The sequence below is a fragment of the Amphiura filiformis genome, chromosome 5 (genome assembly GCF_039555335.1).
Source record: "Amphiura filiformis chromosome 5, Afil_fr2py, whole genome shotgun sequence".
NCBI lineage: Eukaryota > Metazoa > Echinodermata > Ophiuroidea > Amphilepidida > Amphiuridae > Amphiura > Amphiura filiformis.
The window spans coordinates 63,023,867-63,048,126 of record NC_092632.1 but is presented as its reverse complement, the minus strand read 5'-3'; the positions used below and the strand labels follow the sequence as shown (position 1 = coordinate 63,048,126).

General features: G+C 36.0%; 1 protein-coding gene across 1 annotated transcript; it reads left to right on the top strand.

Moving 5' to 3' along the window:
- The first annotated feature begins 396 nt into the window (after nt 1-396).
- LOC140152325 (uncharacterized) lies at nt 397-24,260 on the top strand. The gene is made up of 3 exons (XM_072174628.1): nt 397-690; nt 19,835-19,975; nt 24,060-24,260. Exons 1-3 carry the CDS (start codon nt 655-657, stop codon nt 24,258-24,260), a joined length of 378 nt encoding a protein of 125 aa, XP_072030729.1. The 5' UTR covers nt 397-654.

The following is a 24,260-nucleotide window of genomic DNA, read 5'->3' as shown; positions in this document are numbered from 1 at the left end:
TATGGAAAAACCTTAATATAGTCTAAAATTGTGAAAGATGTGCATGTGGTCTTCAGAGACTAGGTCTCCATTTTTAATCATTTTTAATTGTAATTGAGATCATATTCAGACATTTTCCTAGATATTGTGCAAAAGAATGTCTCAGCTAAGTTAATGATAGTACCCCCTCAGCACATCACAGTACAGTGCATATCAGTAAACATGAAGTATTATCCGTGTTAAAGGCCACCGCTGCATGCCTCTCACCCACACAGCACAGCAAGCATACACAATATGCATTCATACTTGTGTGTAGAACACTACGTAAAAAAAATCACATAGAGATAAAGGATAGAAGTGTATGACGTCACACACGTGCACAGCTACACTCACAGTCACTATACACAGAGCTCAGCCATCCAGGAACTACACAGTCTTGTCTGGACAAGATATGGCAGTCGAGTACTCGGCCTGCATTGACTGGCTCGCTGAGTCAGTGCTGCTGTACTAGCTAGCACAAGCCCGGCCACATGACTCAATGATTATTCTGATTTAATCAGTGTACAACCGGGATATATAAAAAATTGTTCAGCTACTGGGATTGTCATTTTATCATAGTGTGGTGGTGTACATACAACATTCAGGCAAAAGCTGTGATCAGATAGCGGCATCATTATGCCTCGACGTAAATCGCCAGCTCGTGCTGCTAAGGTAGGGATATCCATGTATAATACATTGGTGGCAGGATGTAGATAGTTCATGTATGTACTGCTAGTCTGCTTGTATGTATACATTATATGCGTTTGGCTTGCTTGTTATGTTTCACGCAATATAGCACATATATATGTTGCGAGCGTGTGTGGTGGGAGTACGCATATGGAGTGTTTCCAGGCACTTACAATTTGCGTTCAGAGCTTGCCACTTTGCACTCGCTAGTCCAGTGTGCATCTAGTGATAATGACTACAGGCATCTGTTTAGGAGCCGTTAATGTGTGCAGATTGTTATCATTTGCAAGTACAGTGTTATTTAGCCTGTGGACGAAAAAAGTCGCAAAAAGTCCAATTTTATTTTGGTTTTTGTTCTGACGATAGCACTCGATACTTGACCTGGTGCTCTGGCATTCATGTGAAATTGAGATTCATCCTACATTAATTTTTTTCTGTGCTGTCATTGTTGTTAGATTTTAAGGTTCATACATTGGTTACCATACTTCCAATGATTTTTGTAGATTTATGTTTAAGGTTCAGTTTAAGGTAAACGTCTACAAATCAAACCTTATAATCAGGGCTCGGATCTGTTGCTTGTCCACTGTCAGTTCAGTTAAAGAGTTGTAACATGCCAGGCATATTGTAATGGGCCTGTTTCTTGCTGGTTGTGCAGTTGTATATGGGCTATTCCATTTAATATCCACACTAACCCTGTGGAAGATTTGGGAAATATCTTCCACAGGGGGAGTATGAATTTGAAATGGAATGAACACATTAGCAGCTCCATTTAAATTTCATACACCCCCTTTAAAAGATTCAACATGAACCTTCCACAGAGGGAGAGTGATTTTCAAATGGAGCTGTGTAATGTGTTCATTCCATTTAAAATTCATACTCCCCCTGTGGAAGATATTTCCCACATTCTCCACAGGGGTAATATGGTTTTTAAAATGGAATATTCCATTTGGGCATTGTTAGTTAACATCTCAAGTATTTTGTTAAAATGTGTGATTTAAAATGAAATCACATATTTTAACAAAATAAATATCAAAAATATTCTTGATCAACAACCTAATCAGTAGCGTATAGGCCTACAGCTCTTTTAAAACGGGCGCACGCCCCCTGGGTTTCAAAACAAGAGAAGAGAAATTGGAGAAAATATGGAGTCAATATGATTTTGTTTTAATAGAACCATGCGATTCGTGCTTGAATGATAATTGTTTTTCTAACTTAATTTATTAGGCATAATGTTGTGATTGCCAGAGTGTTCCTTTTTAAGTGACTTCCAGTGTACCAACTAAATCGTCACCCGAAATGTTGTCGCGTAATGCCCACTATTAACCACCTCAAAAAGTGGTTGATGAGGTTTATAGCAGTTGGCCTGCACCACCCTTCACCCAATTTGTTTCTACTGGAGTCTGGGACTGTTTATGGTGTACATCCAGTACCTGGCATCAGCCCTCAACTCTTTGCTCAGGATAAAACATGTTGAAACAAAAGTTTGCTAGTTTATATGTTGCTATACACTTTTAACAAAATAATGTGGCTATGATTTATTGCTGTCCTTATCTCATCAATTTGTAAAACTAGGTCAACTGCAAGGTCATTCATGAAATCATTCAAGGGTAAAGACACATTCATGCCAGGCATTCATGAGTAAAGAAACTAAACTGTATAGAAATAGTTGGTACAACTTGTACGCAGTGTTCCAAATAATGAAAAATGGGAGGGGGGGGGGGCGTTGTCCAGAGGACAACTTAAAGCCATATATTGTAACATTTCCATAAAAAGTAGTATTTCTTTTCCATAAAATATTAACTAAATTACTGTCAGATATGTCCCAGTCGAACAACTGAGATAAAGCGAAGAAAATTGGAATTTACTAGCTGTGCTGATGTCGCCAATTGCATGTCACTCCCTGTTGTGCTAATGGCACGGTCCTTTGGTGTGCATATGATCATCTCGCACACCATGTACGTACTGTGTTATGAACATCGCGTACGCGTTCGACTAATATTTCCATCGTAATAATAAACCATCTTGTTTGGATGGTTTATTCAAAATCTTAGATTTTGACAAAACTGCAGCAGCTTTTGCAGGATATGGTAGTTTAATACTGAGGTACATGTACATAGGGGCTGTGCAATAATTATGAGCCCGGGGGGATAAAATGTCCAAACGGCTCGCCAAAAATCACTTGTCCCCTCTCTTGGCCTGCCAAAAATTCTTTGCCTCCCCCTTCAATCCTCAATTTGTTTACCTTAAGGGGGTACTACACCCCTCAATAAATTTGTGATTATTTTTGCAAAAAACACAAAAACTAATAACACACTGGTAAAAAAAGTTACATATATTATAGGGGCAAGGAATCCACTTACTACACTGGAATTTCAGTGACCCAAGACAAGCGGTTCGATACTTATGATAGAAAATGAGGTACCGCCAGGATGTACCTCATTTCCTATCATATTTACTGAACTGCTTGTCTTGAGTCACTGAAATTTCAGTGTAGTAATTGGATTTCTTGCCCCAATAATATGCATAACTTTTGTTACCAGTGTGTTATTAATTTTGAGAAAAATGCAAAAATAGTCACACATTTACCACAGGGGTGTAGTACCCCCTTAAATGGTCTAGTTACATGTTGCGAGTGCATGGAGCAGGAAAATTTGCATATTTAAGCGTTTCCGTACTGTTTTCTAAAGCCTTTTTAGAGCGTTTTATTTAAAAGGCGCCCATGAATGTGTGCCAAAAATCACTTGCCCTCCCCTTTTGGCTTGTCAAAATTGCTTGACCCCCTCTTTCGCTCGCCAACAATTTCTCACCCCCAAGCCCCCGTCCCCCCAATTTTAGTTTCAGTTTCAGTTTTATTTCATCCATTCAATTATAAACATAATACATAAAAATAATTTCTTCTTACAAAATAGCGAGGAACATTTTAAATATGACAAAAGTCATAAATAAAACGCTATGGGAAATGGTTAATTACCCTCCCCAGGGCTCATAATTATTGCACAGCCCCTTACAATCGTGTAAAAAATATAATTTTGAACAATATTGAGGGCATCCTCCTCAGCAAATGTTACAGTATGGCTTACATAGATTCTGCATGTCATTTCAATATCTCTGTTGTCCCAAAACATAATGTGTGACATTTTTGTGTGGGAAATCTGTGGAGCTCAGATTTAGGAAACATGACATTAGCATCCAAATTCGCCATTCTAATCATGCCGATTTCAATCATTGGCCCCACTCAGTGAAATGGTTAATTAAATATATTTAGGACATTGCAGCAGACAGTGGATGATAGTTTGATATTTTTTGATGATACATAACAAGTCAAAACTTCATTTATGTCAGAAATTAACTGTTGAATCATGATTTTGGAGGTAAAATATACATTGGTTATGTGTTGGACAATGGCTCATCATGGTTGTCCCCACTCCCCAGTCATTTTTAAACAAATAGAAAAGAGGGCAAGTGCTTATTTGTCTAACACTGCCTGTACCTGTAACAATTTGTTAATCTTTATGCAGACTAACTTGATGATACAATTTAGAGTTACGGTACATGTCTTACTGTAAATTCCTATCAGAGCTGAGCTCCTTTCATATCTAATATTTTGTGTGGGCTGTGCCCAAGAGAAAATTGGCACATGTATACTTCTCAAGAAATTCAGAAGAATGACCTTAATCATGTTTATGATAAGATAGTTTTAAACAGAAAGACCACAGAGTCATGGATTTTAATATTTCATATTATTTTTGAAATGATTTCCTGCTTGAAATGTCTATATTGAAGTGCTTCCTCCTCTATGAGTGGAGCCATTAAAAAAATACATTGGGATGTAAAAAGAAGCTCATTGATGTATAGACCTACATGTAATATTGCGCTACGCATAATGCTCACTACGGCCCACATCATTCCATAAACCATTTAACAACTCGGGTACTTTGCTGCTTAGAATAGAAGCGCACACCCTGGACAATCCATAATTGACCTTCACAGCCTGGATCAGCTTCCAGAGTTTTACTGCCAATTGGCAGTAAATTCCTTCAAACTCAATTTCCACAAAAGCGTACTAAACCACTGCCAGGGTTCGAACCCCCAACCCCTCGCACCATAGTCGAACGCCTTATCATAATCAATTGAGCTTGGAAATAAGTGATATGCGGAACATTATACAACTTAAAAAAGACTTGGACACTGATGTATTCAGCTTTTAAAAGATACACTAAAACATGCTCTCTGATTTTCTGAATGAAACAGATACCTTCAAAGACCTTATCAGAGTTTTGCTACCTGCACAAATTAGCATTTTCTAGTAATATACGTCTAGCCCTCTTCTTTTGTTCCATTATCTATTGTATTTCTTTTGTTCAAAGTCTGGTCAACTGTCGATTATATCAAGTAATGTGGACAGGTCAAGATAATCTGGACAGGTCAAGATAATCTGGACAGGTCAAGATAATCTTGGTCAGGTCAAGATAATCTTGGTCAGGTCAATAAATTTTGAACAAGAGGACTACATGTTCATATTTAGAAACACTGGCCACATTATTCGACTTTTTGGACATTTCAACAAACTTAAAATGCATCAAAGTTTAATATATTTTACACGATCAGCATAAATTATTATGCAAGTTTATGCATATTAGATTTAAATGAAGATGGTAAACAATACTTGTGCGTATTGAATGACACCAAGAACACCTTTATTGAATAATGCAAATTAGTTTGTATTATGTCTTAAAGCCTGTATAATTAGGACGAGGATGTCAATCTACCTTTGTCCCCCCCTCTCCCAACTAACGCAGATTCCGACAAAGTAGGTAACAAAACAAGAGCCATGAGGTCTTACAAATTAAGTTCAACCAAGGATATTTTGCACCTAAAATGCAGTACATTACAGGCCACAAGACTAGATGTAGAAAAACTACAACAATCTCATGCCTAACCCCAACCAAAAAAGGTCGAGGAAGGTACCCAGGAATATGCGTTGATTTGGTTTAGGACATTTGTTCTATAAGTATATAAAAGATAAATATAAATTCTATGGTGTTAAATGAGTTACCGCCATGTCTAGGTAAAACACACCCACTTTGACCTTTGAACTATTTACATATTCATTATTAATATTACGAATATGTATAATCGAGTGGGACATGACCACAAGTGAATTGAATAGAATCTCGGTTAAAATCAATGCTGTATTGATTTGATTAAATCACTTTCAATTGACACTAGATAAGACTCGTGAGACTCAACGCAGGACACACGGGAAGAATATTACACTGTCCCGGTGTGTTTTTATTTTGTAAATACCCTAATCTTGCACAAGATAATCATATCAGCTTTTCCAGTTTGTCTTTTGGAAAATGAATTAACCATAACAACAAATTCGCGTTTATTTTGGCTCATCAGTATATGTAAGATAACGGTTCAAAACAGACCATTACCATAGATAATCGTTGTCATGTTGAGGTATGGTTAGCATGTTAGTCGCTCGGAAGGCTCGACCCCTTCGGGTCTCGCCTTCGGCGCCACTCAACATGCTCACCATACCTCAACAAGACACCGATTATCTATGGTAATGGTCTGTTTCTCACCCTTTATCTACTACGTAGTGCAGTTTTGTGTATGTACAAAAAGGTTTACACTGGTTCACTGCAGCACACTTGAAGAAAATGTCAGGTCAGTTGGGAGTTAACACACTTTTGGTATAAAAATGCTGTTTTGTTTTTCTTTGAGCAAATGCTGTGTGGGTGCTGTGTGTATTCTATCTATAAACCAGGCTTATTCCCTTACTGAATTACTGGGCACTCACTTCTTATCTGTTAGTGTGCATAGTGCTGGATTTATTGTGTACCTTATGGATAGAGTATGACATTGGGAATGTTTTCTATAGGATTGTATGCCCATGTCGGTTTGCAGTATTTGACATTTTCTTGGATTTTTAGTGTGTTTTCAATTTTTAATGCTCTCCTTCTGGGGCTCTCCTGCCCCTCCCCTAAGCCAATGTAAGCCCATTGATATGAATATTTGATACACAAGGGTGGGGGAATTTGAACTGTGTAGGCCTACATGGTACATTGTATGCTGTGTAAGGGTGGGCATCGCCAGGCTTTAATATCCATTTCATGATATGGTGGCAAAATTTATCATGATATCGATCATAATTCATAAGGTGATAAATTTTAGGGCTCATATTGAAATTCCCTTACACAGGAAGGTGTGCGCCATCCTGCAGCTTTCCTGTGCTAGCCTTCTTTTGTTAAAATCCTGGGCAGGGTGTATCCTTGATGCATATAATCCATCCGTTTTATGACCGAGCTTTCCTGAGGCGCGCGCTTAGCGAGGGGAATCCTGCCTTCTTTCTGTGTGAAAACGTGGTAGGGTATTTCAATATGAGCCCTTAAGACTCAAACAAATTGTAGTACTTACATGTATAAGCCTAAAATAGTGCTGTATAATCTAAAACAACGTTTCATTACCTCATTTGCAATTTGCTTCATTATATTTTGAAAGGTAAAATCTATCTACAAACTTGGAATATTAAATTGCCAAATTTGTGACTTTATTCAGCTTTCATTTGGAAGTTGTTGAGTCTATTTATTGTGGGGTCATCGATGAAGTAGTGAGAATTATCACATCGCGATAATTAACATTTTCTCAAGATATTGTCGCTTAGCGTGATATTGCACACCCTTTTAATGCTGTGTGCCATATGTCTTATTGTCACCCAAACATTTTTGTAGGTGTGTTTATTACATGAGTAATAACGTACATAACTCGAAAACAATAAATCAAGCAAGTTTTCAAAGTATGATTTGTAGAATAAGAATGAACTTCTGCAAAACATCAAGTGTTATTTTTCAATTTAGACAATGAAAATCAATTTTTTATTTTTATTTTGGTTGCTTCGACCAACAAAAGATCGCATCGCCTTAACAAAACCCTGACCATGCAGGTGATAAGACCAAGCACAACCTAATATTAATAATAGTAAAAAGTCACATTTTAGTCAATATTGGAGGAATTTTCTTTACAAACACTCTTCCTAAGCCAATATTTTTCATAAAACACCTAAATGACAATTTAAAATGAATTATCCTTCACGCCATTTCTAAAAATATTAAATATTTTTACTCCTTTTGCATGGATCAATTGTAGTGCCCACAGTGGGTACATGTAGTGCCTGTAATATTTAAATCACTTCCAGACTCTCCTGGAGACTCCTGCACTTCAGGAGACGGATCTAGTGTGTATATATCTTTTTGGATTTAAAAAAAATCTGAAAGCCATATCGAGATGTCGAATATTTTGCAAATTAAAGAGCAAATGTTGTGTAAATCTTGGGTACAATTTTCTTTTAGATCACCTCATAGTTCAGTAATATCGCTGTGTTGATGTTTACCTGAATACAAGATTGGGTTTTTTTTGCACTGAACAAATAGTTTATAAATTGCCTACGCAATTATTGATGAATAGGTTCAGTTACTATCTCAAATATTTACTGGTGGGGTAAAAAGGTAGGGGAAGGTTGTAGATCTATACAGCGATGATTGTGGCCTTGCAATGGAGAATGTCAACTGAACCAAGCTTGACAGGATCACTTGTGTAATTAGGGATGTGACACTTTCATGTTTAGGTAATTTAATAAGTTGTTTATGCATGCAAGATAAGAGTATCATCTTTATATAACAACATCTGTATAGTCACCAAGCACAGATATTGCACCAAGTATATCATGTGTATTATATTGTTTGCCCAATTTAGAAGCACAAATAATGTTGATATCTGATAATCATAAATTATGCAATGACTGATTGTCACTGCACACCAAATTAGTAATTAAAGTGTGAATGAAGTGAGAAGGTACTGAATACCGTGTGCAGCGGGGTACAACTATAAGGTATTTAGCAATATTAAAGCCATATTTTATGATTTCTATGCTGAAAAATATTAGCAATATTGGCATTGACCAGGCTCTCATGGAAGAGTGAGTTGGCACAGCGGTTGTTTCCTCGCCTTGCACCACTGAGGTCCCAGGTTCAAGCCCTGGCCATGCCCAAGGCCTGTACATGCACTTGTATATCCTAATCCATGCTCACTCTCGCAGGTTTTCTCCGGGGTCTCCGGTTTCCTCCTGCTTTCAAAATCGGTGATTAGTTTTTAGGTTATCCAAAAACGTCCATCACCCAATGGAACTTGGGGAGCTGCAGAAAATGGGTGGATGTGTTACAATCTACATGTAAGTGCGGATAGGTTTGCACCAGGTTCGGCTGCAACCAGTCTAGTTGATGCGATCTGATTGTGATGATTCACCAGGTAGCTAAATTACAGCGCTTTGAATCCTCTGGAAAAATGCGCTATATAAAATTTATGTATTTTTAATAACTGTTAGGAAAGGTTTCTGTGCTGAAATAACAAGATAAAAGTGAACACACCCCTTTGGCCGTGTAACATGGAGTTCTATGGGGGACTTAATAGTCTGAATATGACATTGTGTCAAAATTGCTCTGTTGACCTGACAAAGGCAACAAATTTGGTAAATTCTATTCAGGTGTAAGTTGGAACATGTGTAACATGTCAAAAAGATTAGGTTTGAAAATTTTTTGAAAAAAACCTATTTCATTTTATAAGATTGTATACTATGGCTTTAATGCTCTATGATGTTAAGGGTACACTCGGTATTTGTTGGTCGAAGCAGCAAAAAAAAAAAATCAAATTTCATTATCTAAATATCATATACTTTGAAAACGTGCTTGATTTATTGTTGTCATAATGTCAATGAGTTATGTTTTACAGAAGTGTTGTTGTTTCAGCCCTCTTTACAACATTAACTCAAGAACCACAGGACTTACCAAAGTATATCTATGATATTTGAATTATTCTACACACTCACTATGAAATGATCAATGCAATTTTTGCTAAAGCTCACTACCATTCGCAAGATGCTGTGAACTACCAAATCGCAACAGTTTAAAATAGCTGCTAACCTTAACTGTTATGATCAGTTTGTGTTTTCTCATACATGTACATGCGTTTTCAAACAGCAACACATTTTAGCCTATGGGTCGGAAATATTTTTGCTGGCTTTCAAATTAGCGTTTCTGAAATTAATTTTAAAGAAACATGCGAAAAAAATCTTTTCCTGCTACAACATGAATTAATTGTACAATTTTCCACCCACCAGTCCACTGCATCTTGATATACATATAGATGTATAAGTTATAATCACCTGAACATCAACAAGAAGACACAAAATTAATGACTTGTAGCATTTTATTTATGAAATCTCTGCTGAAAACATTGAGCCCTTCAGCAGTGATACATTTACTATAGACTGATTTACCCAGCCTTGCTGACGCAGTGAGTGCATACAGTTGTGCCTGCCCTGAGAGAGAGAGAGCGAGAGCATGGAGATATATATCCATTCACAGTACATATCATTGAATCAAGGTGTTGAAATGTGGGAGAATATTGCAGCAAGATGGCAGTGACCTGCAATGCCCTGTACATCTTATTGTCAACTCAGAGATGATGATCGCCACTTCAAAATGTGCTTGCACACAAGCAGAAATTATTTCCTATATATTTGAAGCACTCCAAATGTATAGACTGAATTTCATTTGACTAAATAGTGTGCAATTAAGTGGTGCATCGGCAGTAATTTGTTGATATTTGAAATTTTTGGAAATTTCTTTCATTATTTTAATAGCTACAATCATAGAATTTAGTCTTGGGACAGTTTAGGACCATGAACTAAAATCGATCCCCCTTCCCCCCATAACAATGTTGATCACGGTCTACTCTTTTATCATCAGAAACAAGGAGTAAAATTGACCATGTGTCCCAACACAATAATTCTAAGATTGTAGGTAGGTGAGATAACCCAGATTTAAGTCAGATTCAGACTCGCGATGCTTTTAAATCATCGCAGTATCACGCGGTGAAATTAAAATGTACAAATGAAGAAAGTTGAACAAAGTTCAACTCTCACCGCCAACAAAATTTCAACCGCGCAATGAGAATTTTCACTGGGGTTCGTAAAAACCTGGCTTTAGATTTCAATTTTAAAAGTATCGCAGCATCACATCGCGCTTCGATATGGAGTCTGAATCGGACTTTAGAAGTGTGAAAGTGCTTCTTCTGCTGAAAGCAATCAAAGCATGAGTTTTCCCCCGGAGTTTTCCAACTTGCATCATTTTTCAGTTTGATATTTTGTTATGATCAAACACTAACATCCTTGAAAATATTGACTTGTTTTCTGAACAGGGTAGTTGGTACACTCCCTCATTTCAAATATATAGTTTTGGTTTCTCTATTGTTCAGAAACCAAAAATCAAGGGATTAAAAAGTAGAGCTGATCTGGTTTGCAATCATAACACTATTATGCTGGATGGACACAGTATAGGGTATATAACCAGAAGTATACAATAGCCTATTGTGCTAACATAATTATTATCATGATTGATATCGGAAATCTATCCCGCGGACGACAGTTGATGCTCTCTGTCGAAGGTAGGTGGCATATTACACTCACGAAGTTCTAGGCCTAGAAATCATATACATGCGCCAGATATTGAAGGATGGGGGGGTGGGGATTTGTTTGTTTGTACGAAACATAAACGATGCATGGAGATGATTTGATTATGAATTAGTTTATTATCCCGGAAGCACAACCCATACCTCTTTAAGAGGGGCTCCCCCCTATATAACCACCTCTTCCCTAAATTACCCCTTTCCCCCTCCTCCTCCCCTACATTCGATATCTTCATCTCGAGCTCTCTTTCCCCTTCTCTTTCATTTCCAATGCTCTCTCTCATCTGTTTCTCTCTCTCCCGGCCCATATCCCCCTTGCCCTCCAACCCCCCCCCCCCCACCACCACCACACACACACACACACACCCACACAATCTCTTTTCCCCTCTATCTTCTACTTTTTGCAGTAAAAATTGCTTCAGTACAAGTCATTAGGTTATTAGAGGTCATATAATGGCCTTCCATCGATTCTGGTACATGGGATTAAGGACATGAATCGATTTTGTTTATAGCACCTATACAATTACAATAGTGACCCCTTTGTAATGTCGAATGCAAATATTTCGATGGTCTATATTTTTTCACAGGTGAATTAGCCTAGACTTATTCGGTTTTGTAAACCACGTCTTTCAATGTAGATGACGATGCTTGATTTCTCTCCTCGTGAATATTGCACTGCGAAATTTAAACATTTCTTTTGTATACTAAGTAGGTATTTTTCAAATCAAATAATTTTACGATCCACACCACTTATAAGAAACTGAAACCAAAACCAAAACTGACTGACACAAATGTTCGGTTTTAAACAAAAGGTAGAAACAATGAGTTCGATATCTTATGATTCAAGTGGTTAGGCAGGACAATAGGAAACCACGTGACCAAAACCAAAACCAAAACTAAAACTATATATTTGAAATGAGGCAATGGCAATTTGCGCATAATTGTAATGAAAAAAATATTCCCTCCTCTTTTTGCAGCAAGCCATTGTAGGCAAAATTCTGTAACATAAGTATGAAAACTGTATTTGAGGGCAAAGGTACAGAAATTTAATAGAAAAATTGAATTGCACAGATCAGAAAAATGAATTGAGGCTACGGTTTTGTTGGACCAGACCATAGACCAGACCAATGCAGTTAATATGAATTTCATATATAATAAACCATTGATGAAATTCATATAGAATTACTGCACCAATTGCCAGGTACAATGTGGGCAAGGTGCATACTGTCAGATATTTTCTATACAGGGTGTACCTGACTGTACCATATTCAATTCAACTTAACAACTTGTACATGTATTAATGTCCATAATCTAAAAACCGATGAATTACATTACTACAAACTTACTACAAAGAAAGATTAAACAAAACGATTATGGAGGGAATGGCTGAAAGGCCAATAAGGCCAGCATTGACCTCCTCCTTTTAAAAGATGCACAAATAAAAAATTCCCTTTAAAAGGGAAGGCCAGCCTCAATGCAGAAGAGGTCTTGTAAATAGTTTGGGTCACCGTGAAAGGCATTTTTTAGGATCACGCTTACATCCATGTTACATGACAGTCCACCAAACCATCAATGGTGAGAACATGCACACTGAAACAGCAAAAAACATTAACTCCTATAACTCCTGTCAACTCTTTAATTCATTATTCCAAATTGTTCTGTATTTTTGTCTTTACTGCTTTTTACCCATGCTTGTTATTAAAATCAAGAAATACACTGCAGTTGTTAGTTAATTCGCTATGTAAACTCAACTTACATGCACATTTTATTTTAAAATGATTTTATATTATTTCGCAATGTATAGTTTACTATAAAGTAGATAGTGGCAAGCACATGATAAAGGACTGATCATTCACTACAATCTTCACTTTTAAACTGTATTTCTTGAATGTGTTAGTCCGAAACTCCTGCAAAGCTATGGACATGGCATCTTACCTACTCCATTCTGTAATAGTCTGCATTGTGTGTTTTCTCAGTCTTCAATCATTTTGTTGAATGTAATTTTATGAATCAAATACAAAAGATAGAAAGTGGCCTCTATTTAGTTATGTGTCATTTTACAGTATTTATAATTGATAAAGTAAGACAATAATTTATTTATTTTCTATAAGTGCATGTCAAAATATGGGATATATTGTTCAATATTATAGCTAGCCCCTAAAAACTCTATTTTCCATCGGATTTTTCCTGTTGAAAAGACAAAACTGATGTTAAAGATAGCAATAATATCATCAATAACATTTTGAGTCATTTTTATCCATAAAACGATACAGGATAGGATAGATAATTACTTTGACTTCAATGTGATCCATATAATGAAGATTTTGATTCTACAACATTATTAGATATGTTATCAACATATCAATTATGCACTCACAGGCAACCAAACATCATGCTATGCTCAGTAGTCCACTGATATGACCTCGCTCCAGTGATCATTCCCGCTAATTATTAATTGTTGACCATGTCATTTTTTTGATATGCTGATTGCTGAACAAGTTTATGTTTATATGTGTAGGCCTAACCTATGATAACTTTTTAAGTCATAATTAATTCAAACATAACTTTGGCAATACTCAATCGTTTTCATTCGTTGAAACGGCAAAACATACTTTCTTTTCCTTGCAAATCGAATTAGCAGACATCAAAAAAATTTCCACCACAAGAAGTAAAAAAATAATAATTCATACCAATAGAAGAAGGCTATAATCTTAGCTAATCTTTAGTGTACACAAATCCCATCTAAGAATTAGATATCAGCCCTATGGGCTGGCGAAAAAGAAGCAAAATAAAACCATTATGATAAGTACCCATCCATGAGCATGTGACATTTTCCACTGTACAAAATTTAGTTAGAAGTTTAGCTTTACCATCATGATAAAGATCACAGTACTGTCCAACCTCCCTGATCAAGTTGGCTATGGTACAAGAGGTTGCGGGTTTGAACCCAGGCTGTGGTTTAGTACGCTCTCGTGGAAAATTGAATTAGCTTGAAATTCCTCTGGACAAGGAACTTACTGCTAATTGTCTCGTTGTAACCCATACAAAATTCTGGGAGCTGATCCTGGCTGTGAAAGTCAATTGTGGAATGTCTCTGTATGCGCTTTTAAAGCAGCAAAGCCCCTGAGTTGTTTTAAATGGTTTATGGAATGATGTGGTGCTGTAGTGGTCAGCGACAACCTGTAAAATGTGCTGAGGCTTGTGGATCAACGTCTAGGCGTTGCACTATCATTGCACTTTTTTTTGATCCGGACTCTCTTATTTGGATCTCTCTATCTGTTATCTGGATTTGTGATCTTTTATAAAAAAAAACCCCATATTTTTAATGCTTTGAGAGCTTGATTTCGTTCTCGGAAGCATTTTTAGAAGGACATCTATCTGGCATACAATGTACACCACTCAAATGCCATCTTTGGGTGGTTATACCACATGATATTGAGTAACATTTTGCTCTCTCAATGTTAGCACCCCAGGCATTCAACGCAGAATTGTAACACATAATAGATACACTTAATTCGGATTTTTCACTTATCTGGCCAATGCATGGTTCACTCATGGCCAGATAAGAGAGATTGGAAATGTATTTTACGTAACTTGCCCTACACAAGATCCATCGTTTTTCCTGTTACCCAAAAATACAAAATTTTATGTGCAGATTGAGCCTGATTCTGCAACGTGTATGAAATAGTGTGACATTTTAGTAATACTATTAGAATCACTTTTTGAGGCACCCTGTTAAAATTACAGGAAAGTAGGCTCCTACTGTGTACATGTATGTACCTTTGATGTGGTATCAGATTTGAAAGAAGCTTTCTATGGAATACATAATGTGACATATTTTGCCATTATTTCTTGTGACATTCACTAGGATCCACAACATGCTCATCTATCAGGGGCACAGTTCTTAAACCCCAATACATTTGTACATTCATTGAATGACCTTTGAAAATTTGGGTACAAAAACTCATACTCTGCAACTTGAGGTCAAATTTTGCACTATGTTTGTTTAATTGAGGTTATTGGACTATGCCATTGGGATGAGGCTATTGTGGTCCATAGTGATTACAGGATCCATACTATTTTTAGTAGTCAATTTCAACCTCACTATATAGCGTGTACAATGCCCATGCTGATTTAAGTTGATGTACTAGCATAATAGAAGGCTGTTAAAATTGAAACAGTTTTTGTGTGTGCTAGGTTGAAATCAGTTATAATGAAGATCGCTCAATTCATTGGAAGCCACTGGTGCTTGAAACTCGGTAGCTAATTTGCTGTGTTAGGGACAAATTTTTCACACTGAATTGAATTTGTGCATCATGAAATAATCGTCAGACTCGTACTTAGTCGTCATAGTGTGCATGCATTGTGCATGTGGAAGACTAATGCGGGTATGAAAAAATTGTAAAATTTATCAGAATGGGTGGATAATAATTATCTCAAGATTCAAATTTCTGTGTGATCTATCTATTGGCACGTATAATGCTTGATTTATTGCTTTAAATTTTGTTTAAACTTGGGCTATTATTATTTAACTTTGTAATTTAACTTTACTGTAGATATTTTAAAATCTTGATCTAGTTAGGTAATAGGCCATGATTTACAATAGCTTACAACATGTACGATTCAATAAGAAGAAATTTATAACTTGGGCAAATCGCAGGTACGCAGCCGCAAAGCGCTGTACAAGAAAATACATTAAAATGCATAATTTACATCCAAAATACTGATACTTAAATTATATAATACCGGTAAATACAACCAGGGATGACACCACTGATGACAATGACATCATAACACATGAACAAACTTATTAAAAAATCCCATAAGGCGTGTTACGCAACTGGGCCTGCTAGGATGACTACAGAAAGTAAGCAAATTTACAGAGTTATAATCAAAATATTGGAGTGCTGTTGGTGAGGCCCACTATAGACGAATCCAACGAGCCAAGTCATGGTCAGGATTTAGTCGGCCATATTTGGTTCCCTGCATGCACCAAACAGGTGTTGTGAGTGCCCAATTGGGTGGATTAAATAAAACCCACTTAAAATTTTATGTTAGATTCTTTTGTGTTGTAAACTGTCATCATTCTTTTGTCTATGTGTAACACAGGTGATAGAATGCAGTTTATAATACCCTTCAAGTCCACATCATCACACATTTTAGGTGAGATAGTTAGGTCCCCGTCGCGGATAATGGCTGCCACTGAGGAGTAGGAATATGTGAAATTGGATTCGTCTATAGGTTTCTATAGTAAAATTCATGATTTTTATTTTGCTCCTGTGGTAGTTAATGTTTGTATGTACTGTATGTACCAGTAATATATAACATGCATGTCTGTTTTATTTGCTCATTAAATTCTAGGTACATGCATAATTGCATACATAGTTAAAGTTATCATGGTTCTGGAATATTATACTATGACCAAATGCGCAGAGTGTGGTAGTGTAGGCTTTATTGCATGTGATGGTGGAAAACATGCGTATAGATGAAACACATGTTTTTTTTGTTACACGTAAAAGACTGCTAGTCTGATCTTTCTCATAAAAGTTTATTGTTAGCAGTGCCAGGGAGAGGTTTTGGAAAGAAAACTGAAATTGATTAAAATACATGTAATACAGATTCATCATCCTAATCATGAAGATTAATATCTGTTTGTGATATGAATGGGATTAGATCAAATGAAGGGGTGAAATGTGATCATGGGCACAAGAATAAGTCTAATTCAATTGTATGGTGTGAATTCATTTAATAGTCGGTAATTATTTCTACATAAAAAATATCGCATATAATGTATAGCCTAATCTCTAAATTCGCTGGCATAATATATGTTAAAATATGTACGTTGGGTAAACTGTTAACTGACTTGCTATGTTATGAATCACTGATCAAAATGATCATAACATAAAGCCTATGGCATATCATAATTTGGAATAGGTGTACGAGCCTAGGCTTGAACCAGTAACCAATGGATAGTAATGTGTACTATGTCAGCGAATTGCTTTTCCCAACAGCTGAGTAATTTGTTGCTGTTGAGTTGCTTTTGAATTTGATTTAGCCACAAGAGATTGTAAAGTAGGGCTTTGAATCTGGTGTATGAGGACGAGGTCCAGGGTTTAATCCCTGGTGGGAGCAAAAATCGTAACAATTTTTACTTTGCATTACTGCATTTGATTGTGAGGCTGATGTGATGGATGACAAAGTCCTTGCATGCCAGACAGTTTGGAAATTTTCCCCTGGGCATCTTGGGAGAAGTGTGTGTAAAAAAAAAAAAAAAAAAATTTAAAAGGAGATATTTTTGCAATATACCACTCATTTTACTTGATAGCGAAAAAGCCTCAGAATTAGATAAAATTTATCCACAAAACTCACAACACATACATTATGATACATGATCATGTTATTTGAATGTGGCTCAGTCATTTCCAAGATGGCTACTGCCCGCATGTACCACACATGAGTGTGAGCAAACATTAATGAATGTAAAATTAGACTAGAGATACTCAATCAAATCCTCCATGACATCATTATGTTTATCGACTGATCAGCTAACTCCACATGGATACAAAACATGCATTTCATTATAGTACGGACTGAATGGCACAAGTAAATATATTTATTTTATTGCACTTGAACTACAAGCTGCACAGTGCACGTATAGTGACATTGCATGATTTGCATCAAATAGGCAATATATGTACATGTACAGTCAAATTTAATTATTGCAAGTATTTATTTTTACAGTAAAAATAGCAATTAATGTGGGAACACGTGTCATCTTGTGGATATTTCTCTGAGAAAGTCAATTTTAGCCTTTCATCAGAGCAGGTTAATATAAATTCTGTTTTTGATCATCTTACGTGATTATTACGTGAATGAAAAGAAATGTGGTCCATATGTATTATCTTATATTACAACATGAGAGAGAGAAAGATTTTCTCTAAATTTTATAGCCAATCTGTCAATCCTAAAAAAAAAATTCCTTTAAAAAAGGGGTGATTTGTGATTTGAATGTTTTTTACCAAAAAACATTTCCTTCAAAGAGGGCTGATTTTCAGTGTTTGTTGCAGAGAAGTGGACCCTTTTACAGATTGGGATTTTTTTTGGGGGGGGGGTGCATCACACCAGGGATGCAAGTTTTCATGAAGTCCAAATTCCCGTACTTTTCTTTATTTTCAGCCCGTTTTGGAGGCTTTTGGCACAGATTCGAGCACTTCTCAGACTTTTTCCTTCAGGTCAGCTTGTATCCCTGATCACACCCTGCACTTTATCCCTGGCTACTGCTTTCACTTTACTTGATACAAAACAACAAAATCATAATGCAACCAGCACAGTCCACAAATTAATTATTTTGTGTGATGCACACATAGCAGATTTAACCACAGGAATAACTTGTAAATGTTGAAATACCCAATTTTTCTCTTCAGTTGACACTGTCTTCTGATTTCAAAGTACATGTACATTGTATACTGTATGCTCATTTTAGAATTTAATTATGTCATTCTATATTGCATATGAACGTTATATTGTATGCAATCACCTGTATAAGTAAGTTAATCAATTTATCTGAAATAATGCCATATTACATGTCAGTATACAGTGAGTGTTTGTCCCTCTAGTCTCATTGAATTCACAATGTATTGACCAGTTGTTCATCATTACAATGGCAGTAAGGATATTGTGTCAGCATACTGGTGCTGGTGTGCCTACCCTTGAACTTCCTTATGGATTTTTTTGTGTGGTTTAAGGGGTCGGTCACCCACCTTTGCACAGTATTTTGTGTGGGGCCTGAGAGCACATCAGACAAATTGCACTATGAATATGAGGAATGTTCTTTTGATATCAAATAATTTTGAAATTCTCTATATAATACAAATTTTATGGCCATTAAGTTATTAAAAATAGATATTTTTGATATTTAACAGTCCTTGCAGTTAATGATATGTACAGTACCTGAATTGTGTGTGACTGGGAGGAATACTGTGCAAACGTCACTATCTGAACCCTTAACTAATATGAGTTAAGGAGATGAAATATTGGTATTATGTTCACTTACATTTGTAATATTGATATCCGCATGACCTTAAGGTGGTATTGGAGGCATTATGAAAGTGCTCTAAGCATTAATTGAGTAGAGCAAAGCACACTTATGTTTTTCTTTTGTTTGAAGCAAATATGGTATACGTTTTTCAAAATCAATTTTCTTTGTATCTTAATTATTGTTTTTATCACTAATCAATAAAGTTAATGAACTAAAATGACTGGAGAAGCTCATTAACATATAATTTTTGCCAATATTTTGTTAAAAATCCATGCATAAATGTTCAGGGTACTATTATTTTGCATACTTTTGCCCTGAAACTTTAGCATTTATGCAAATTAGCTCATTAATTATGCAAATATGCAAATTAGAGGCGGCTTCACTTTATAATACATTAGAACATATTATAAACACTTCGACCAAGTTTCAGAGTAATTTTGGCCGGCCATTTTGAGAATTCACCTGGTTTTACACATGATTATTGCACAACCCCATATCTGTGGAAAATCAAAAATCTCAATAATTAACATGAATGTTTTGTGTGTATTGTCATTTTTATAGTCACGGCAGCCAAGAATGGGAGACAAGGCACCAGCCCCAGATCTCACCAATGGACCCAGTTCCAGTTCTGGTGGCACCAGCTCTGCAGCCAGCACAAGCGCACCAAAGACTTCACCCAAAGCCAAAGCATCACCGGCCAAGGTGGGGAAATAACCAGAAATGTAGCTACTTTTTGTTTCCCTTTTTCAAAACAATTTTTTCAATGCATTCGGGTATTTAAAGGGGCATTTCGTGATCCACAGCCTCATCCCCCCACTTTTCTCAAAAAAAGTTGAGATTTTTATATCACTGGAAACCTCTGGAGCTACATAATGTTTATGTACAAAATATTTCTTGCAGATTAATTCGTTTAGCAAAGATATCGTCAAATTTGAATTTCGTTCTGGTGCACCAGAACGAAATTACAACGCATTGTCTATGGAGCAGTGTAATACACATAATCATGCATAACTCGCGAACCCAAAATCGGAATCAACTGAAATTTTGGGAATAGGTTTTTTTTGTGGATATCTAATGAAAAATGACATAAATAGAGATGCTAGGATCACGAAATACTCCTTTAATATTATCAGGGTTGTAGAACTGGAGCCTACCACTCAAGAGTCCAAAATTGCACAAGTTCATTGAATTAGTCAAGAATTTGGTCAATTTTGATTAAAAAAATGCCAAATATCAAGATTTTCATCAAATACAACCCAGCACTGAAAATATCCTAGTTACAACCCTGAATATTATTTAACACAACAGATCCAGGAAGGTTTGTCTTAGTGGCTACATTAGACCCATATAAGTAGAGACTGAAAGCAATGATCTATTAATAACCAGATACAAACTTCTGTCCGATAGTGTTACACTTTGTACATTTTCACAAGGAAATTCAGGTCTTCTCTGCCGAGATTTTGAGGCTGTTATCACCAAGAAATTATAAACATTTTTATGAAGCCCCCTAAATACATGTAGATTTCATGGTAATTGATGTTCCAAATTTGATATTTTACCATAATATCACCTACATTTGTAAGTGAATATATTCCAGAGCTGTTTATTTTTACTGTGTGCAATTTGATGATTTGGAAACAATATATGGTCAACTCCTGTTCAAAATTGAATAATTTCTGTCTCTCAAACATAATAAAAATAGAAACTTGCTAATTTTGTGTTCAATGTACTGCGTTCCAAAAACCAGAAATGGTTACTATCCAAAAACAGAAATTATGGTATTGATTGAATATTTATATAAAATAAATGCTAATTAAATATCTTAAAAATGTGGCAAAATCCATGCAGCTAAGTAATAGAGCAAAGTAGTGAGTGAGGGAGGGATGGATATTTATCATGTGCAAGGTGCACTTGCCATCCTTACACAAGTAACTGGGTATATAATGATCACATGCTACTACACTTGAGTTTATCAGTCAGTTAATTCAGCATTAACTCCCAAGGCTCGCCTTTTTACCCCTCCTACCTTTTCACAGGATCTGTTAATGACATCATAGTGTTGTTAATTCTGAATATACTATTAAATTTGAAGTTTAGAAATCATAATGTGGTACACTTTTCAACACTGAATAGAAATGTACCGTGCAGGTGGTTTGTACCATTGACCCCAGTTGTGGTTAAAAATTACACCAAATTGCACCGTGATATTATATTCACACAGACTTTGGTTGTGTCAAAATTTATGAATCATTATTCTCTTGTGTAATTGTTTTGCTCAATTAATTAATTTTCGATGGATGGATGTCAAAAAAATTGTCTGCTTGCAAATCTTAGCTATATTGTTTCTATGACATTAGCATGTTCTTCTTGTTGCGCATTTATAATTATGTAATAAATGTGCGACCTGAAATTGGCAACATTTTGTCAGCCTTGTGATAAGGAAATTGTTTGGAAGCAACACCATATGGTGATTCATATCATCCCTCCCAACAATTATTGACAACATTTAATGCAACATTAATGGACATACATGTCTTTGTGACCTGTCTTTGTCCACACATGGCAGTGTGTTCATGTTAAATTGAACCCTAGATATTATTTGTAAAATATCTCAGAATGTATGGTTCTGTACTAGAGTTTCAGGGTATTTTTCTGCTGTTTGATCACTTCTACTTTGTAAATATGACCCTGTTCACATTAGAAAATTTCTTCATTCGACGAAGATAAGTTAATCTTAATTAACTAATTAAGCATGCGTACACATTATGCTGAACGAAGATCGAACAAAGACATTGCACTGTACACATTGCATGCAAATTAACGAAGCTCGAACAAAGCTATTTTACGCCCGGCTATTATTAAAGCCGGCGAAGGTCACTTGTCACATGATCAATTTCCTTCGTCGAACGAAGTGAGCGTACACATTACAAAATTAGCTTCATCGAACGAAGTATTCCTTCGTCGAAACAACCTTTTTAGCTTCGTTGAACGAAGCAATTTTAATCTTCGTCGAAGGAAGAAAAGTGCGTACACATTAGGAAAAAACGATTTTTCATCTTCGTTCGAGGTTCGTCGAAAGAAGAAAATTTTCTAATGTGAACAGGGTCTTTGACAGCCTGGTTAGAATACAATGAATGTTTTCATGACTTGTGTGAGTGCAGTACATGAAATATAGCAGGAATATTGGACACAACTTACAATTTTCATTATTCTGTACAGTACAACTTTTTGACATTTAATAATCCTCGAAGTTAAATTTATAAAATCTAATGATATGTAAATGTAGCTGGGAGGAAAAGCTGACAATCATTTGAAAATTTTCACCATTCTTATTACAAAAGGTCAAAATTTTCAAGTGATTGTTGGCTTTTCCTCCTAGCTACAAACACTTAAAGTACATAATACGAAAGGTGAAAATTTTCAAATGATTGTCGGCTTTTCCTCGCAGCTACATACACTTTAAGTACATATCATTAGATTTATAAATTTTACTTTGAGGACTGTTAAATGTCAAAAATATCAAAAGTCATAAAATTTGTATTATATCGCGAATTAAAACAAACAAATTATTTGCTATCAGAAGGACATTCTTCGTATTCAGAATGCAATTCGATATGTCTGATGTGCTCTCATGTCCCACAGAAAATACTGTCCAAATTTTGCTATCCAAGCCCTTAAGAGTATTTTACTTGAGCCTGGTCCCATCAGGACCCAAGTGTGTGTCCACCCGGACGGACTAGTTAAAAATCAACCACTCGTCCTTTAAGACATTATATTGTTTAAATTAAACCTGAAATTGGAGAAGCTGTATGAAATAGTGACAGGAAGAGCTCACAGATTATATTGTGTTTGGTATTGGCAATATCTTGAATGTGCATGCATTTTTATAGTACCGTACTGACACGAGTATAATAGTCCCACCCCGTTTTGGGGTGAACATTTTTCAAAATTGGGGGGGGGGACTATACTCGGAATTAAAAAAATATATATATATTTTTTTTTTTTTTTAATTTTTTAATTTTTCGAAAATTTGGGGGTGGGACTTTACTTAAAGGTGGGACTATACTCGCGTCAGTACGGTACTTACAAATACAATGTAGTAAATGTACATGGTTTCAGTTGCAGAATTTTGTCACAAATTAAAGCCTATTTTCAAGATATAATGTACATTGTACATGTTCATTTTGTATTATTAGTACCATCCCATTTAAAAGGAATTATAATCTTTGAGTGCATCACATAAAAATAGAGTCCGTTTCATTGCAACATAATTTTGAAATTGAACAAAATCATATTTTACAATTAGTGGCATTTAACGATTTGTCAATCTGTTACACCTGGTAGAGGCCAAAAAGTACATTTGACAAAAAATTGGACATTTCTTATCAGATATTTCATCCAATCAGTTTGCCCGTAACCATACAATTGCCAGAAGCTCATTATTCTTTTGGAAATTTGCTAAATATTGCATGATACGTCATAATTGATAACTAATAAATGACATACACCTGATGTTACAATGATTTTCAAAAATCCATATCTACTGTTGAAAATTGGGAAATCTTGTTAATATTATCCATGAAGAAAAATCTTATCACATAGTTGTAACACACCCCTTAAGGATATTACCCGAGACGAATAACGATTTTCATGCTATCATCATCTTATATCTATCCATGGAGTGTTCACACACATAATAAGATTGGTTTCAATAACCTTGCCACTGCCCTGTGGTTGTTAAACTCAACTCTATCTTGTGTTGTTATCATTAACTCTGACATTCTAGGGAAGCAAGAAGAGAGCTGCGAGTAGGTCGCCACCGTCGCGTAGCCCCCAGATCAAGCGCAAACGTTTGCCGGCCGAGTACTACCAATCGGACGTGATAGAAGCAATATCTAAGTCACCGTCAGCAAGGACACCGGCGTTGGGCAAAGAGCTGTTCTACGATAAAGGGTCTTACCTGGCTGTGCGCAAACGAAAGTGGTAA

Excerpts from the sequence above, each read along its gene's own strand:
- LOC140152325 (XM_072174628.1), top strand. The coding sequence starts at position 655 with ATGCCTCGACGTAAATCGCCAGCTCGTGCTGCTAAG. Across the intron at positions 691-19,834 it reads CGCCAGCTCGTGCTGCTAAG|TCACGGCAGCCAAGAATGGG; the intron begins GTAGGGATATCC and ends TCATTTTTATAG. Across the intron at positions 19,976-24,059 it reads CCAAAGCATCACCGGCCAAG|GGAAGCAAGAAGAGAGCTGC; the intron begins GTGGGGAAATAA and ends CTGACATTCTAG.